Source organism: Lates calcarifer, linkage group LG17, assembly GCF_001640805.2.
Source record: "Lates calcarifer isolate ASB-BC8 linkage group LG17, TLL_Latcal_v3, whole genome shotgun sequence".
Lineage (NCBI taxonomy): Eukaryota > Metazoa > Chordata > Actinopteri > Centropomidae > Lates > Lates calcarifer.
The window spans coordinates 6,654,972-6,672,926 of NC_066849.1; the positions used below are offsets into that span (position 1 = coordinate 6,654,972).

The 17,955-nt window shown below is 40.2% G+C and overlaps 1 protein-coding gene across 1 annotated transcript; it reads left to right on the plus strand.

Annotated features, from left to right (window-relative positions):
* Positions 1–189: 189 nt before the first annotated feature.
* LOC108879162 (protein-glutamine gamma-glutamyltransferase K) lies at positions 190–13,421 on the plus strand. Its single transcript, XM_018670361.2, has 14 exons — positions 190–281; positions 3,599–3,888; positions 3,990–4,181; positions 7,537–7,788; positions 9,295–9,413; positions 9,517–9,624; positions 10,330–10,507; positions 10,624–10,762; positions 10,868–11,060; positions 11,409–11,562; positions 11,702–11,986; positions 12,328–12,488; positions 12,586–12,722; positions 12,815–13,421. The coding sequence occupies exons 2-14, from the start codon at positions 3,600–3,602 to the stop codon at positions 12,972–12,974; spliced, it is 2,367 nt and encodes a 788-aa protein (XP_018525877.1). The 5' UTR covers positions 190–281; position 3,599; the 3' UTR covers positions 12,975–13,421.
* Positions 13,422–17,955: the final 4,534 nt, after the last annotated feature.

Genomic DNA, 17,955 nt, shown 5'->3' on the forward strand with positions numbered 1-17,955 from the left:
GACCCAATATATGAGTAAACAATACAGATTGAGAATGACAAAAAAGGTATTGCTTGCCAAACTGTCAGATTTTCCCATGAAATTTAAGTGCATGCTTGTGCCCTACCCAAATGATTTCAGTTGTTGTTTGGAAGAAATATTTGATCTGACTCCTCTCTTGCAGCGGAAAGGCGTGTCTGTCTTAGCTCACAAGTATTTAAAGGAGACCTGAACTTGTAGCAGTGAACAGAAGATTTCTTCCTTCAGTCTGCATTGTCACATTTCTCCTGCCATTGAACTGAGTGAGTTTGAATTAGCTGTTTCACATGTAGCTCTTGTCTATATGTAGCCTGACAACTAGGGCTTTGATTAATATGACTGTATAGTGTTAAGAATATCTACTTGGCTCAGATTAATTTACATTCAAACTTTTCTCCCTAGCTCTACACTGTCAGATTTCATGCCCTAAGTAATTCACTTGATTTATAGGGAAAGGAGACAGCTACAAGTTCTGTATTGTTGTCTTACTACCATGCCAGGATTATGCATGTAGTAGCCTAAGACTTTAGTGACTGCCATTTCTTGCATGATTAACTGTTAGAATTAGTTTTTAATGTCGTTCTGTTTCCTCAAAGGGATTCTCATTCTTCACTCACAACTGCATGATACAGCTATAAAGTATATATTTTTAAACCCCATGACCTGACTGGAAAAGATTCCTAAGGGCTCTTTCCTTAAATAAATATGTCCTTATTAATGCAATACTGCAAAACATTTACATTATTTGACTTGTCAAATGAAAAGTCAGCATTATAAGCTGAACCCTGTGAATGCTTTCATTCTGATATTAACAGACATCAGTGAAGGTCCCTTTGTTTCTTTCTTAGTGACTCTAAATGAGTGGCCCCTAGGCAAATTGGTCATGAGTGTAGCTGCGGGATGCTTACTGGATCATCACCCTCCTGGAGGAAAATATTCAACTTTAATGAATAGTGCATGGGCATATCTGCTGTTGACATCGTGGGGGTGAACTTAGACCCACTTCATCTGACTGAATTTACCAGACCTATACGTATGATTTAGTTGTATGTACAAAGTCTCACACTGCATGTTGGATACAGTCACCCAGACATGTGCCATAGTCCAGTGGGAGGCAGAGAAAGTCTGCTTTGAGTAGTTGGGATGTAACACAGCAGATGACAAAGTGATGAGAATCTCATGTCATAGCAGGTTCAGCTGTCAAGCATCTTATCTTCCACAACATATCACGCATTCTCACTGTCACAGTTGTGTGGGCTTGGTGAGGAGTGTACTTCCTCATCTCACTGTGTTAGTTTACAGCACAGTGCAAATATTTTATCTTTTATTTAAAAGATTATTGTAAATAAATTTGTTGATTTGTATGGGTGAGTCACTTTTCTGGATCTGAGATACCCTGTGAGCTGTAATTTAAATCATATGGAGCACAATTCCATGCAGTCTTTCTCCCCAACCTCTCTCTGTATTTTTGGCATTGAGGGATGTGCTGTGGTGGATATTGTGAGGGCCCACCCTGTAATAAACTTTCACAACTCACCAAGGCTTCCCAGTTATAACATCTGTGATGATATGGAGATTATGAATACATTAGTGAGAAAAAGCAGAGCAGATTTATTGGAACAGTTTTACTATTTCTAGACTGAAATAGCTCAATAACAATTAGATGGATTAACATTTGGTTCCTACATTAGCTGACAGTAAAATGTATACAGTATATTATCAACGAGCCCAGTTTTAGTTGCTAAGCACCTGAGGTAATATCAACTGTTGAGCTTTGTACTCTTCACTTTCATGTCAGAGAAGAAGAAACAGTAGGAGGTTGTCATAATGCACATAGCATGATTATCAGGTTGTTGCGTATTTTAGAATGCAGCTTGTTTTGTTAAGATCTATTTTGCCTTGTCTGTCAGCTGTAAATATGACGCACAATCCTGAACTGGAGGCGTTCCCTCACCTACTACAGTGTCTGTCTGTACTCACTGAACTCATTGTCAGTCTTGCCAGTGCTTCATCTAAGCCTGTTGTACTAGTCACTGTTGCTGAGGAATGTAAGCAGGAGTGGGAAGGGCTTTCAGTGGGTTTTCCTTGATGGTGGCATTGCTCCTAGAAAGATGAAAGGTGAAGCAGAGTCAGGTGAGCAAAGGAAAGGCAAATATGAGATATAAATAGGAAGGATTTGAATTCATTCACATTTTTCTTCTTCTTCTCTGACATTTCATCTGAGAAATGTGCCTGTAATCTCTGTCGTCAAGAGGTGACAAAGCATAGTGTTTTGAGCTTTTACGCAAAGAAATGAATTTGTTTCATAGCACAGTTGTAAATCAGAGCACGTGTTCACCTCCCGAGAGGACCTCCTGGATGCTTTCAGTGACTCATAAATCAGACTGTAATTCAGCATCAGTGAATCAGCTCCAGATGTGTCCTGATGGTATCAGAGAGTCAAAGCATCCTTCCTGCTTCCTGCCATGAGGGATAATTCTGTATGTGTGCAGAACGAGGATGACCAATTCACGATAGCAGCAATATTGGCGGATCAGTATTTATGATGTTGTTTCATTCTTAATGTAGGAGAATTGTCAATCATATGATGAATTCCTCTTTGCGGTTACATCATCAAAATATCTGCATAATAATTTCAGTTAATGTATCGGCTGCATCAATATCACATAGCCTCAAATTCACAAGCAGGCAAGAGGAGGAATATTAATGTGACAGTATAGTGTATCATGTTATAAACGTTTCTGTGTTTCTTCATATAAATCAATGATTCCCAACCGGGGGTACTTAGAGGGTACTTCTGCAGTTGGGTACACACATGGAAAGATTGATCAACTATTTGAAAAGAGAAAAATTACAATTTTATCTTAACTTTAAAAATATTTTCACTTGTAACATCTGGACACTACTGGCAAACATGATGAATGCTTTCACTAAAAGCTTGACTTCATGTGACAGGGCTGTGGTTTGTCTGACAAGGTTGGGAACCACTGTGATAAATCCATTAGCCTACTTAAGATTTTCAGCTTTATACACAAGTTAAGAATTTCTCTGTCACTCTCAAGGTAGCAAACAGAAATCTTATCCAACAGTAGAATTTAATTGGAACAATACATAAGTACCTCTTTGTGATATTCGTTCAAACAGACAGATATTGCTAAAGATAATATTTGCCACCACATTAAGGACTCAAATCAGAAATGTCTCACTCTCAATCTCAGAATAATTAAAACAAGTGTTGTACAGGAGCCATCTGTAATGGGGCTGTCAGCCCATATCATGACGATGTGTTGATGAGCTGGATTAACAGTGATGCTACACTCAGCTGTATGAAAGCCTCTTTCTTCCTCTTCTAAAGTAATCTGACAATGGGTTAAGTCCGAAATCAGTCTACCGTGACGGGACACTTTTTGAGCCATCAGATTTGTGTTGAACACCTATCACAGTGTGAAATCTTACAGGATGTTAACTCCCTGTTTTGGGGCTGCATCTATAAAAAAATGTGATATTTTATAGGAAACTGGTGCATAATCACTGACAAAGCCCTAAGTTTCATTACTGTGCTTGTTTTTTTTTTTCTCAGGATGCCTGTAGAGCCGCGATCAATCAGAGACAGAGCTGCAGTGGGTCGGTTTCCATCTGTCACTCTTGGATTTGGAGAGGACACAGAGGAAGAAAAAGAACAACCAGAAGAAGACAATGCCCAGAAAGAAAATGCATGTCGGCGGTGGCTGCGAAAGGTCTGTCCGTGCTGCTGTCCCCAGCCAAATGACGACGACATCACAGACACTTTGGTTACTGGGATTGATGAGCCGGATAAGGAAGAGGGGATAAATAGCGAGAAGCCTGTTCCCGGTGACAGCGAGCTTGATGGTAACTGGCGTTTTGGAGGGCTCACAGTCGTGTCATTTATCACACAAAATGAATTCTAGCCATCTGATAGACTTCCCTCTCTCGTATCCTTGTTTTCACAGAGCTCCTTCTCAAAGTGCGATCGATAGACCTGATGAAAAGTAAATCAGGGCTGAACCGCACAGAGCACCACACAAATCTCTACCAAAGTGATCATTTTATTATTCGCAGAGGGCAGACCTTCCAGATGTGGATTACCCTGTCTCGACCTTTTAACCCCGACACTGATGAACTTCACCTTGAACTTAAAAGAGGTTAGTCTGAGTCCTTGACAGAAACTGTGCAATGCTTGTTAACCAGGATCAATCCAAACACAGAACTTGACATCAGAATAACATTATAAAAATATATAGATACTTTCACAACAACACTGGAGATTCATATTCCATAGATAACAGCTAATGTTTAATTCAATTTATATTATGAAACTGGATTGACACAATCCAGCCTGGCCAGAGCACACTCACATGCTTCCCTGACCCTCTGAGAAACCCTGTGCAGAGCTGCACATGATAATTGAGAGTCCCTGTTCCTGGGCAGTCACAGGAAAATGAGGAAGGATGTTCAGGGCTGTGGGAGGATGTGAAGATGTGCCAGCAAGAAGTTTTTGATTTTATGCTCATAGCGTATGCTGTTCATTTGGCTGCTTGTGCGTGTGTGAGGAGTATATAGATTCTGTTGCATTTGTGTGTGAGACAGATGGATAGGGAGAGAGAGAGACAAAGAGATTGGGAGGGAGATTTTTGGTTACTATTGCTATGGTAACCATTCTGGTTGCTATGCTTCAGGTAGAGTGTTTTACAGATGCCATGTCCTTACTCCTGTTCTAACTAAAACTCCCATATACTGACAATTCACCATCAATGCTGCCACTACCGACTGTCTCAGCCTCAGCCCACCACCTTTTTATGTACTGTTCATTTCTGTCTCAGCTCCCTCTCCTATTGTGTGTAGTGATGTAAGGCAGAGGGGACACAGACCAATATAGATCCTGCAATTACAGCTGTGTGTGATAACAAGTGAAGCTTGAAGAGAACAATTACACTGTCTTTTTTTTTTTTTTACAGCAAAGCTATGCATCCATATAGGAATAAATTTTTTACCCTATGTTTACTGGTTAATACTGAGGAATATATGGTTGCTATAAAGGTGAAGCCATTTTTCTCAAATTATATTCTACATTGTATTTTAGAGAAAACTGAATGTATATTGTTTCAGCCTATGAAGCCCACAGTGTTATGTAATAACAAAATTAACACTGATTATGAATAATCATCAAGTAATTTAAAAAAGCCATTAAAAAGCCATCTGTCATACCAGCAATCAGCAGGAGGACAATGGCAGCTGCAGATAATGCACATTTTAACGCCTTTGAAAATGATGCCACCGCTTTCCAAATGCTGGATATTTCATTTCAAAACAAACGGTCTAACAGACAAGTGCCACTTTTCCACTCACATCTCAGATCAATCTGTTTTCAGCTGTGCCTACAGCACCCTGTACTCAGCCCAAATCGTGTACTCTGAGAGGCGGGCCCCCACAGCATGAAGCTAATCACAGCTCAGTCTGTTGTTTTTAAAATTCAAGTGAAAGTCAACACTTGAATGCTCTGACTTTGTGGTTCGCTGTGCATTTCAAAGCCTTAACGCCTGCTTACGGCTCAGAGTGGCTACAATTTTCATAACACCTCGCAGAATGAAAGTCTGGGGCAGACTGAACTGCACATGGCGCAGTTTTTGTTTTTCTTAGTCTCTCTGTCTGTCTTATCTGTCGTAGGACTGAAAATATTGAGTTTTTCCTGAAGGAGTGCTGAATGAAAGGCCTTGATGTCAGGAGAAACAAAAGGGTTTATCTCCCATGGGAGCATGAATGTGTTCACAGGATTTCATGAAAATCTGCTTCAAAAATTCTGAAAAACGTTAAGTGAAAGTTGACATTTGGGCTTTAGGGTTGTGTATGATGCTTTAGAATGATAGAATAATTGTTTTACATCTTGGGAAACAGACTTATTCACTTTTCTGCCAAAAGTCACATGGGAAGATCAATACCACTCTCACATTTGTGGGCTACAGCCAGCAGCTGGTTAGTGTAGCCTAGCATTAACTCAAGAAACAGTTGACCTTGCTTACTGCTTACTGCTCTGAAGACAAGCTTTACAGAGTTTTTTCATCTTTCCCAACAAGCTGACATCACTTGGTCACTTGAATCAATATATAGAAAAATGTTTATATATGGTTTGTGATTGAAAGACTAAATCCACTGTTATGTCACACAATAAGTAGATGATGGGCATAATATCAAATAAACAGAGTTGTCTTGCTGTTATCATGTTTATGCTGCTGTCCATCCCAGATCAGCCTCAGGCTCAAACATGTGCAGATGGATTTTGAGAATTTTCCATTACCAATCAATTATACTGTATTATTCAGTGGCTTCAGAACCTCCACATTATTGCTCATCATTGCTCAGAAGCACTGGGTGCTGCCTCCGGAAGTTGACCAAACAGAAGAATATGAGTTTTAGGGAGAATGACCTTAAAGAGCCTGGAGCTAATATTGGATATTTCAGTCAGAGGCTTAACCAAGGCGCTGCATAACAGGCAAGCATGAGATAAATAAGGAATTTTTAAAATTGTGAATCATGCAAAGCTACCTTTGAGGAGTCCCAGAATAAATATATAGAGCTAAAATGAACGTAATAGATCCCCTTTAACCACTTGTGTCCAGGGGAAAATTTGACCTTTTGACTTTAGCAGATCAAAATTTCTTAACACTAAACACAGCCGCTACTTTGCTGTCAGCTGGTGACTCATTCTGCTGCCCTTGTGTCTCCTTGCTATTTCTCAGTTTCTTAGACAGCTTAATGCAGTGGCTCATACATCTCTGTTCACAGTGGTTGTTTCTTTCATTTCACTCATCTCTATGGAAGCAGGTTCTGTTTCCAGTTGTCACACACAATCAGTGGTCCGTCTGTCCAAATTAACATCGCATTGTGAAATTTCTGCTTTGTGATTTGGTTCTGTGAAGTCATTTGTAAACACAGCAAAGAAAGATGAAGTTACAACCACTGAGAACAGAGGATAAAAACCAGAGAGGGCTGTAGTTATCCACGTTCACTTTAGAGGGGGAGCTCAGCATTTTAGCTTCAGTTATATGTAATACTGGAAATTGTGAGTTTCTTCATTATAGAGTGCACTGTGATTTGGCAGTTCTGGTATCTCTCCACTTACTTTGGAAATAAATATTGTTCTTGGCAGTAACACTGAAGCTGAACAGCAAACTGCCGTTTAAGTAAAGATGTCATTTAGCTATGCTGAGATTGAATGCTGTCATGACATGCTGTGTGTGTGTGTGTGTGTGCATGGTGTGCGTTATGTGTGTGTGTTGTGTGTGCATGTGTGTGTTCTTGTCACAGTACATTCTGTGTTCTTTTCATTTGGTTTCTGTTTATTCAAACACACACAACAAAGCAGGAATCTGGGTGTGGCATTAAGGGAAGGAGGTGAACTGTGGTGAAAAAAAAATACAGTGATTGAACATTTTGGTGCTCTGCCTCTGTTTGGGCATGCTACCCCTTCACATGTTAATGTGCCTTCTCTTTCCGCCTCAGGGCCACTGCCAACAGTGTCAAAGGGAACCCATGTGATCATCCCTTTAGTGGAAGAGTTGGAAGACGGTCGTTGGGAGGCTGCTATTGTGACAAAGGATGACAAAAGGATAAGGCTGTCAGTTAATTCTCCACCCACAGCGATCATTGGCCAGTATCAGCTCACAGTGGAAACAAACTGTACAAACGGCCAGGCCATTTCCACACATGACCCTGCTAATGACATCTACATGTTGTTCAATCCCTGGTGTGAAGGTAAACATGGGACTTTAAAAAAATTATATTGTAACTGCTTCAGCTGGATCTCTACAAAGAGTGGTGTCTACTGAAAAACATTACAATACAACACCATAGATCCCTGCAGTTAATAAAAACTTTGGTGAAGTGCATAATGTATGTATATGTAATGAAATATGTTATTTGCTTTAGCACAGAAACTGAAGGAGGAAACAGCTAACCTGTTAAACTGAGAGAGCAGGAACAGAGAACATAGTGCAATGCAAGTTCCACAAAGGGATGTACATTAACAATAATAATTTATTATTAATATTATCTTAATAATTATTATCATTATTCCAGCAGTGGGTGTTGAGCAGGATCTTGGGTCAGTAGGTGGCTTACAATCACAAATCTAGACTCTACATTTCCGGAGGCAGGAATACTTAAAGGGATATGAATGCATACAGAGGGAGAGGGAGAGGACGAGAGAGAAGCTTAGTGTGTCATGGGAAGTCCTCTGGCAGGTTAGGCCTATAGCAACATAACTAGGGGTTGGTTCAAGGCAAGCCAAAGCCAGCCTTAACTATAGACTTGCTAGCTCATTTTTTGTGACAGATGTGCCTGATCTGATTTTTGTAGGCAGTCCTTGAAGTTTGTTTTATGTTGTAGTTAAAGGACATATCAAAGATAACTTTCCTTATTCCTTATGGTGGTGCTAAAGATGAGGTCATTGCCATCTATAGTAATGATATCATTAGGTAGTGTGTTGTCTGAGTTTAATATACAAAAGTTGCAGGTAATTCAGGTCTTTAAGTCCTTAAGGTATGTTTGAAGTTTAGTTAACTGGTTTTATCTGGTTTCAGTGATAAATATAACTGGATATCATTTGCATAACAATGAAAGTTTATAGTGTTTCCTAAAAATACTGCATAAAGGAAGCAAAAAGACTTTAACATTGAGGTTCCTTTAATGCCAATTAAAGGTTCCAGTCTCTGCTCTAGGACAAGACGATCAGTGTTGTCAAATGCAGCGTAAAGATCTATCAAGACACAGTACAGACACAAGTCCTATGTGTGATGCAATTAGAAGATAATTTGAAATTTAAACCAGTGCTGTCTCTGTGCTGTGATGCACTCCGGACTCCTGAAATACTCTCAAATAAACTATTGTTCTGCAGAAAGTCACACATCTGATTGGTGACTGCTTTACAAACTTAAGTGGATACTTACTGCAGGGCTTTTGTACTGTTGAGTATCTTGTTTTTACCTGCACTGGTTTTACAATAGTGAAACTAGGGACATACTACTGATATAATACTAGCAACTGACCAAAAAAATCCCATAAAATTATGGTCAAGAAGAATGGGAATAATAACATAGAGAGAGAGAAGTAAAAAAAAAGTGAGCTGAAGTGTGAGCTTATGTCAGTATGCCAAAGGCCATGCTGTAGGATTTAGACAGCTCACCCACTGCTCAGAGTGATTTTATGCTATGAGTTATGTTATTCCCAATTTTAAAGCTGTTCTTACCTGCTCTCTGTCAGATGACGCAGTGTTCATGGATTCTGAAGATGAGAGGCAGGAGTATGTTCTGAATGATGTTGGACGAATCTACTACGGCACAGAGAATCAAATTGGAGTCAGGACCTGGAGCTATGGACAGGTGAGTGGGCTGCATTATCTTCCCACATCAGTGTTTGAACTGAGCAGCAGAAACTGGATGGCCTTTCCCAACTATCTCATGTTTGTCTCTGTTTTGTGTTCAGTTTGATGATGGGATTCTGGATGCCTGCCTCTTTGTCCTGGAAAAGAGTGGAACTCCTCAATCTGGTTGGGGAGACCCGGTTAATGTGGTGCGAATCATCTCAGCCATGGTAAGAATGCGCTAAGTCTCTTTTATACACTTGATCTACCTGCATTTATTTTTCTCTTCCTAATATACCAGTATACTCTGACCACAACAATACAACCCTCTGTTCAGTATGTTGTGTTAAACCACCTTTGGCCGTGATAACTTCTCCACACATCACAGTAGTGGGTCAGCAGAATGTCTACAGCATAATAGGGTCTAGGCTGATGGATTTTTTTCCGTCCTTTTTCAGCACCAGTACAGAATGGGACATTCAGACAAAAAGGTGTTAAATATGACCTCCTAACATAATCATGTGGTTTTTGCCAAGGTAGCAGCATGGGCTGAGGGAAGGCAGGCCCAGACTGAAATATCTCAACAGCTACTGGATGGATTGACATGAAATTCAGAGGATAAAGCCCACTAACTCTGCAGATCTCTTTACTTTTTCTTAGTGCTACCATAAAGTAGCACTCAACTACTGAATGCATTGCCATGCAATTTGGTACAGATACTGTGTCACAATAGAAGATGAAACCCCTTGACTTTGCTGAGCCTCTAACCTTTCCTCTAGTACCACCAGCAGGTCAGAGTTATCACTAACCCTGTGAAATTATGTAATGTCTACTAGATCAGTTCTGCAGGGACAGGGTTTCTATTTCTCTAGTTTATTGCTTCAGATTCAGAAGTGCATATGAAAAACAAACAAAAGAACACTTTATTTATCCAGATCAACTCCCCTGATGACCATGGTGTTCTGGAGGGAAATTGGTCGGGAGACTATTCAGGTGGGACTAGTCCAACAGTGTGGAGTGGAAGTGTGGAGATCCTGATGGGATACCATAAAAACAGTGGCACCCCTGTTAAGTATGGCCAGTGCTGGGTCTTTGCTGGTGTATTCACCACAGGTGAGCTTATGGTTTATACTTTTTTTTCTTATCATGTGTTAATGTGACATGTGCTGTATTGGTGTGGGACAAGTGAATGTCACACAGATACTGACTCCTGATGCCTTATCACCCAGTGTTACGGTGTATGGGCATCCCCAGTCGGACTGTGACCAACTACAGCTCAGCTCATGACACAGACGTCTCCTTGACAACAGATGTGTACTTGGACGAGAACCTTGAGCCTTTAGGTCACCTTAATACTGACTCTATCTGGTGCGTTCTGTCACTATCTTTGTAATGCTACACATAACTACACTTTTACTTGACATACAATACTGTCTAGATTATTAAGCCTGACCTTCAAACGTTTTCCTGAAGGAACTTCCATGTGTGGAACGACTGCTGGATGGCTCGTCCAGACTTGCCTCCAGGCTACGGAGGCTGGCAAGCTGTCGACGCCACGCCTCAGGAGACCAGTCAGGGAACATTCCGCTGTGGTCCTGCGTCTCTCACTGCTGTCCGCAATGGTCAGGTCTACCTAAAACATGACTGTCCATTTGTGTTTGCTGAGGTTAGTGGAATACATCATTTATCCTAAAAAAGCACATACAGAAATTCTCAGTTGCATGTTCACAAAGTTACAGAATAACAACGGTCAAAATCAATGCAGCAGAAATAAAACTTCTAAAATACAATTTTTCCTCACATATGTGACCTACAGGAGGGGCCGATCTTTTAGTTGTTGTTTTGTGTTGACAGACTATACGTGTACTGTATGCTAATAATGAGCCATATGGTAGACATCAAAAGATGCGTGACAGTTTCCCATCTGTTCAGGGCTTTATTTTCCAACTCCCCTCCTCTCTAACTCCCAATCTAACCTCTCGCTCTCTTTCTCCCCCTCTGTGTATATTGTCAGGTAAACAGTGATAAAATTTACTGGCAGAAGAATGCAGATGGGACCTTCAGTCAAATCTACAGTGAGAAAAAGGCAGTGGGCCACAAAATCAGCACCAAGGCTGTTGGCTCTGATGAGCGCAGTGACATCACACACCTTTACAAACATCCTGAAGGTATCATCAAACAAATTGCACACACTGAAATGTTCACGTAAGAATCACAAGCACTCAGGGTATAGGATACAAAAGGTTTCACAGCTCTCTCTACAAAACTGCATTTTTGAATGAACTTGACATTTGCGGTCATTCTCAGGCACAGAGGAGGAACGCATTGCTGTAGAAACAGCATGTCGCCACGGCTCCAAAGCAGGGGCCTTTTCACCTCCCACAGCAGAGGACATCTCTGTGGAAGTGACCATGAATGGTAAAGGTCCGAAAATGGGAAGTGACGCAGAGCTGACCATCAAGTTACAAAACAGCAGCTCAGAGCAACGCACAGTCATGCTGCACAGCCAGGCGGCCGTCATGTACTACACCGGTGTCCACAAGGCCATGGTCAGAAAAGACAGCACAGACATTGACGTGCTGCCCAATGAGGGTGAGTGGATGGTTTTAGTGTGGTTTTCAGGAGGAAGATGGAGGTTGTGGCACCTGGGGTTCTTTTTTTTTTTAATCATAGCCTACAGGTTCCCTCGGCAGCATTAAAAGGTTTCTCTCACCATCAAAAAGAATTCTAAAAAAAGTGAATCTGTAATTGGTGTTTCCTTGGTAGTAAAGTAAAAGCTGTAAGAGGGAATGATGCTTTTTTTTGTCCTGCTTAAAGGAAGAGTTCAACATTTTGGGAAATGACAGAAGATGACAGATAAATAAATAAATAAAAAAACACATTTATAGCATCATTGAAACAGCACTCAACATGTTGCCATTTGCTACATACAGAAAAGGTTTTGGAGTGGTCCCTGGAATACAAAGACTACAAGAACCAGCTGATAGATCAGGCCGCCCTGATGCTGACACTGACAGGCAGGGTCAAAGAAACACAGCAGGTCCTGGCCATTCAGTTCAGTTTTCGACTCAGGACCCCAGACCTCATCCTAAAGGTCAGTCAAACAGCTTAACGGTAAACTATTACTGATAAAATTATGAAAAATAGCATTTCAGATCCTTGGTTTCCCTCTTTCCTCTGTTGTCACACAGCCAATCGGGAAGGCCGTGGTGGGAGAGAAGATGGCAGTGGAGATTTCATTTACAAATCCACTGCCACAGGTGCTGAAAGCAGTGATATTCCATGTGGAAGGACTGGGCCTCCAAACTGCTCACAAGATTAATTATGGGTGAGGAGAAAAATATACTTGATATCTTTATTCTTACCTTGTCTGTCTTTCTCTTTTGTAACCACCACTGTCATTTCCTGTCCTACCCTCAGAGATATTGGCAGCTACGCCTCAGTGTCTCTCACCGAGCATTTCATCCCTACCCTGCCTGGATCAAGGAAATTACTGGCTTCATTGGACTGCAAGCAACTCACTCAGGTTCACGGTGTGACCGACGTTACTGTGGAGGAAAAAAAAAATACTGCTCTATAGTGATTTGAAAACAGAGGCACTTTGACACTGAATGTTGTAATTTCCTTCATGCAGGCACTGACTTGAAGTGAAATATATAAGGTATGGCACTGCTTTTTTTTTTTTTATAAAGACCAATGACCACAGTCAGACAACTAATTATGAAACATCTAAGAAAAAATGTGGCATTTGTGGGATTTCACTGCACCTCACCCCACATCAAGGTAAAGTATAAGGTGTGACTATGATTACTATTCACACAGGTCACACAGTAGTCGCACAGTGGTTGCAGCTTAAATGAATGAAGTATACTTTTGTAAGGACAGGTTCACTGTTCAGATCATGTTTTGTATTTATATACACCATATATTTATTTTGTTGACTTTGCCATATGTGAAGAATTATTCTATTTAAATATCTAAATACTGCTGCAAATGCTTGTATTATTAAAACACAAATAATTAAAAAGGTGTTGGTGTCCTGTGTCACGGGATGTTTGGTTGCAATGGAATCCCTAGTGGTTGCTAATAGTGGGGGGTATAGAGGGTGAACAGCAAAACAATGCTAAGGTACAGTTAGGATAAGAGCATTCACCATGCCTAATTTCTGTGCAGTGGTTGGCTGCTTGAAATATTTCACAGGATACTGAGTGTAATGAACCACCAAGGTGAGAAGATGTATCTTCTGACCATGAAACACAGAGCAGAGTGGAAACCTGAAACTAAAGTAGGACAACATCAATGTGAGTGTTGTCAGTATTAAAGTAAGTTAAACTCAGCTGTGCCTGAGCCTGGGAGTTAATGGTGATCTTTGGCTACTGACTGATAGTGTTGGCATTTCTCTCAGCTTCTTTATGGGCAATAATAATGTAACGGATCTCTCCTTTTTTCACCACACTGGCAGAAATGGGTTTCCACAAGTTGCAGAGCTGAGTGACATTACATGCAAATGGCCACAAGGTAACAGTATTTTGGCTCTATATAAACTGGGGTTCCTTATAACAAGAAAGCAGGCCTAACAAACTCAGAGCCTAACCCTGTTCTCTGAAATGACTAACACTGAGATCAGAAACTCTGGGATTTCCATTCCACAACAGCTGATCTAAGTTTGTTCAATCAACTCTCAGAATGTTGAATGAAGAAGCGTGAATGAAAAAAAACCACCATCAATGAAAGATCTGATTCGCCATGGCAACGGAGTAGATAAAGAGAGGAGCCTCCATTTTAATCCAGTGGAGCCTGAATGTGTGGCAATACATGTTTAATTTAAAAAAACAAACAAAAAAAAAAAACAACAACAACAAACAACTGAAGCAGTGAAAGAGCCAGAGTTGGAGAAAAGAGTCAATAAGTCAATGCTGTTACATTTAATTCAGTATAGTCCACTAGACCACATTATTTAACAGACTTTAATTTCCTCAATGGATGATAAAGTGTTGGAATGCTTTCCATCAGGAATCTCATGCTGCATTGATGAGAGTCCACCTCAGTCTTTCCTACCTCCCACCCACCTCAGAGCGGGTGTGAACAACGGGTGTTTGATTGCATTTGGGGTTTAGCTGGTGGTGCCAGGACTAAAGGGATGCAGAGCAAATTCATCATACAGGTACATGAAGAAACTCTTCCATTATGGAACACATTATATCATTCTTTACTAACAAGGCAACAAAACAGTCAGACACAAACTAAAGTCACTGAGCAGGGATGTGTGACATTTTTGCTATTATGCATAATGGGACGAAGGTGTTGTGCCACAAACTAGATGTGGGTATGTTTTTGCTATTCTGAGTTTGCTGTCATTGACAGATTATTGACAGGTCAAAATAATGAGTATCTCCATGAAGCATCCATGCAGCTCACTCTGCCATTTTTTACTTTATTTACTCTCCTCCTACAGGAGGTACAGATACAGTGCAGAGGCTGTAGCAATTCAAGCGGCAATGAGTTAAGGTAAAATATTTTTTGTTTGTTGAATATTACTGTTGGAGTTTCTGACAAACAGTGGTTCAGTGGTGTTCAATTTCAAAACACACATACAGACACAACTGTGTGTGTGTGCATTTTTGTCATAATGCCAAACAGAGATGGCAAAAGCCTAACCACTTGCTGGCACATATATTGTTTGCAAGGGGGGTGTTAACATGGTGTTAACATATAGAGTGCAGTAGATTTCAAGTCTCTTTGAGTCTAAACTGTGTCTGCCCCCTTTCCTATCCAGCCTCTGTTCTGCAAAATATCTCTACAAAAAAGGTCACTTTTAATCTGTCTTTCTCTGTCGTTTTCTGAGCTGAGATGAATGGGTGTCTAAATGGGAAAACAAGACTTTGACAGAACACCTACTTCATTCTTCGAAAAAAAAAAAAAAAACTAGACTATTCCCACTGTGTATAGTCGCATGGTGGAAGATCACAGGCATAATAAATAACGTTAATGATGACTCAGCTGTTCTTTATGTTGTTAGCTACACCTGTGTTTCACAAATCTCCAAACATCCTCTGTGAAACAGGTTTACAGAAACACCTGTACAGTATAATTCAATGCTGCACACTAGTCCTGCAAGAAATACTACCTCACTGAAATGTTCTGTTTTTGTTAAGAAGGTCTGTTACTGGTTTTATTTTCCAATTACATATGGGAGCAGGACTGTTGTATCTGATTATATTGTATTATACAGGTGCTTTTATTTCTCTGGTTTATTTCTCTCTGTAGGTGTCAGGTTTGTAGGCTTGTACAATATGTGGAGAAATTCACTGAAGCTGTCCAATAGCCATGTTATTACACTCTCTGTGGAGTCCTCTTTGAATTACAAAGAGTGGAAGACCTGGTTCAGTTCAGCTCCTCAGGGGACAGAGTCTGCCTGAAGACCTTTACCATAAGTACTGTATATCAGTATGTGTGAGGCGAACCCTGGCTGTTATTTTGATGCATTTTTCAGGTGCTCCTGCCACAATACATGATGTCTCAAATCCCGACCAGATACCCTCTGTTAATATGGGTCATTAATATTTCACTACTGATGGTCAGGAAAGATGTGGGCAGCACAAGACAAGCAGCAAAAAACTAAAACATAAAAGCTTCAAAGGTAAAAGCAAATGTGCTGCATATCATTCAGCTAAAACCACTCAGAGGATGAATGCCTTCGAATCCTCTAAATTTGTTATTTAAATGTTAGATGTTTTTAATATGCATCTGGATCTGTATCAAACATACATAAAGACAGATAATAATGCTGATTTTCTAAAATACCTTAATCCTGGTTTTGCATAAGCATGAATAGTTTAAAATTTCAAGAGGCACACTAATGACGCCTGAGTAGAATTTAAAAATCATCCTCATGAAATTTGTGGAAAGAGTTTGCAAAAAACTAAAAGGGGCTAAAAAGTGTTGACATGTGGATATGTCTTACACGCATAAACACAGTTGGAAGAATTTTAGTTCTGCTCCATAAGTCCAAGGATAATGGTTTCTGAATGCCCACATGGTGGCGCAATCCAAACTAAAAACTATTATGCTGTATCTTGGCCCATTGCCTAATCTATCAGGAAATTTCATTAATCTGTTGAGTAGTTTTTGAAGCAGATGCCTCCTGAGCAGAGGTAATTAAGCTCTCATGTCTGACATGCATAGTTGTGCAGTGTGTCAGACGTTGTTGATGGGGTGTGTGCTGATTAGTGTGAGTGGCTTCCCCTGTGGAGATGTGCATTTGAGTTTGATGTTTTACATAATGAAGTTCAATTTGAATAGTTGTTTCTGATACTTAAAGCAGCCTAGTTTCCTATTTGTTATATAATACAAAGAGCTGGAGTGGTGATGAGTGTGAAGAATGCTGAGGCCTGTGACTGGTTCTCACTAGATCTGTTTTTACAGTTTTTTGGGTGACAAAATTCACATTAGACCTGTAACCTAACCTTTCCATGGAAATATATCAAAAACATGTCTAGGGCTCCATCCTCAGGTCCAAGGTGATGTCTTTATTTTGTTTGTTTTCTCCAACAAATGATCTAAAACCGGAAGATACAACATTTTTTAAAGATACAATGACATAAAAGATATCATATAAAAGATAGAAAGGAGAAAAAGGAGCCTTACAAATGAACTAATCGACTGTCTGTGCCACAAATATCAGTACATCAGTCGGAGGCCACTTTACCATGATATGATTCGGCTCAGTGCCAGTATGCCAATATATAACTTTTACATTTTATAAACAAAAATTATTTTTAACACTATATACAGTATCTGAAAAATCAGTGCTGCTGTCTACATTTCTTCAAGTTCCTTGCTCAGCTGTAATCTGATTGGATGTGCTGTTAAAGGCCAGTGGCAGACAGGGCTAAAGTTTAAATAGATTATATTGTGCTGCCAAAATATTCAGATTCATTGCTCACTCTACTGGCAGACAATGATTCAAGCAGTCACAAAGCAATTCCTCTATTCACTGTGTGTAGACAACCTTAAAAATGTTCAGTGACCCCACCTGTATATCAGTGTTGACTCATTTCAGTAGGCGTCCATGCCTTCTCTGTCTAAATACAAAATGAAGTATTGAATTAGTTTCACTTATAAGAGAATATTATGTTTGTACCTTGGTACCAGCAGTCTCCTGTAACAGGGTGGCATAGACTGCAGGAGGATATGAAAAGGCAGATTGCTTGCACTTTGATCAGGTCTGATTTTTTTTTTTTTAATTATGGCCACTGAGATAATCTTTATGTGTGATGGGTTTTTTTCTGAGTAATAAACCAATTTAGTTATGACTGTTCAGTGTGTAACAGTAGCACTTTGTTCAGCGTATTCACTTGTCCCCTGTATTGTTGGGGGTATTTTGATTGGACGTTAACACAGATATCATTAACCTTATGAACTTCTGTGGCATCCGGCAACATCTCTCGCTTTGCGGGGGGATTACAAGCGAAGCTGGAGATGGAGGGATTTATGATGAAGGACAGCCACAGAGCGTTTGCAAACTGTCACTGTTAAAGAGAAGCCCAATGTTCCCTCTC

Excerpts from the sequence above, each read along its gene's own strand:
- LOC108879162 (XM_018670361.2), top strand. The coding sequence starts at position 3,600 with ATGCCTGTAGAGCCGCGATCAATCAGAGACAGAGCTGCAGTGGGTCGG. Across the intron at positions 7,789-9,294 it reads GTTCAATCCCTGGTGTGAAG|ATGACGCAGTGTTCATGGAT; the intron begins GTAAACATGGGA and ends GCTCTCTGTCAG. Across the intron at positions 10,763-10,867 it reads CTTAATACTGACTCTATCTG|GAACTTCCATGTGTGGAACG; the intron begins GTGCGTTCTGTC and ends GTTTTCCTGAAG.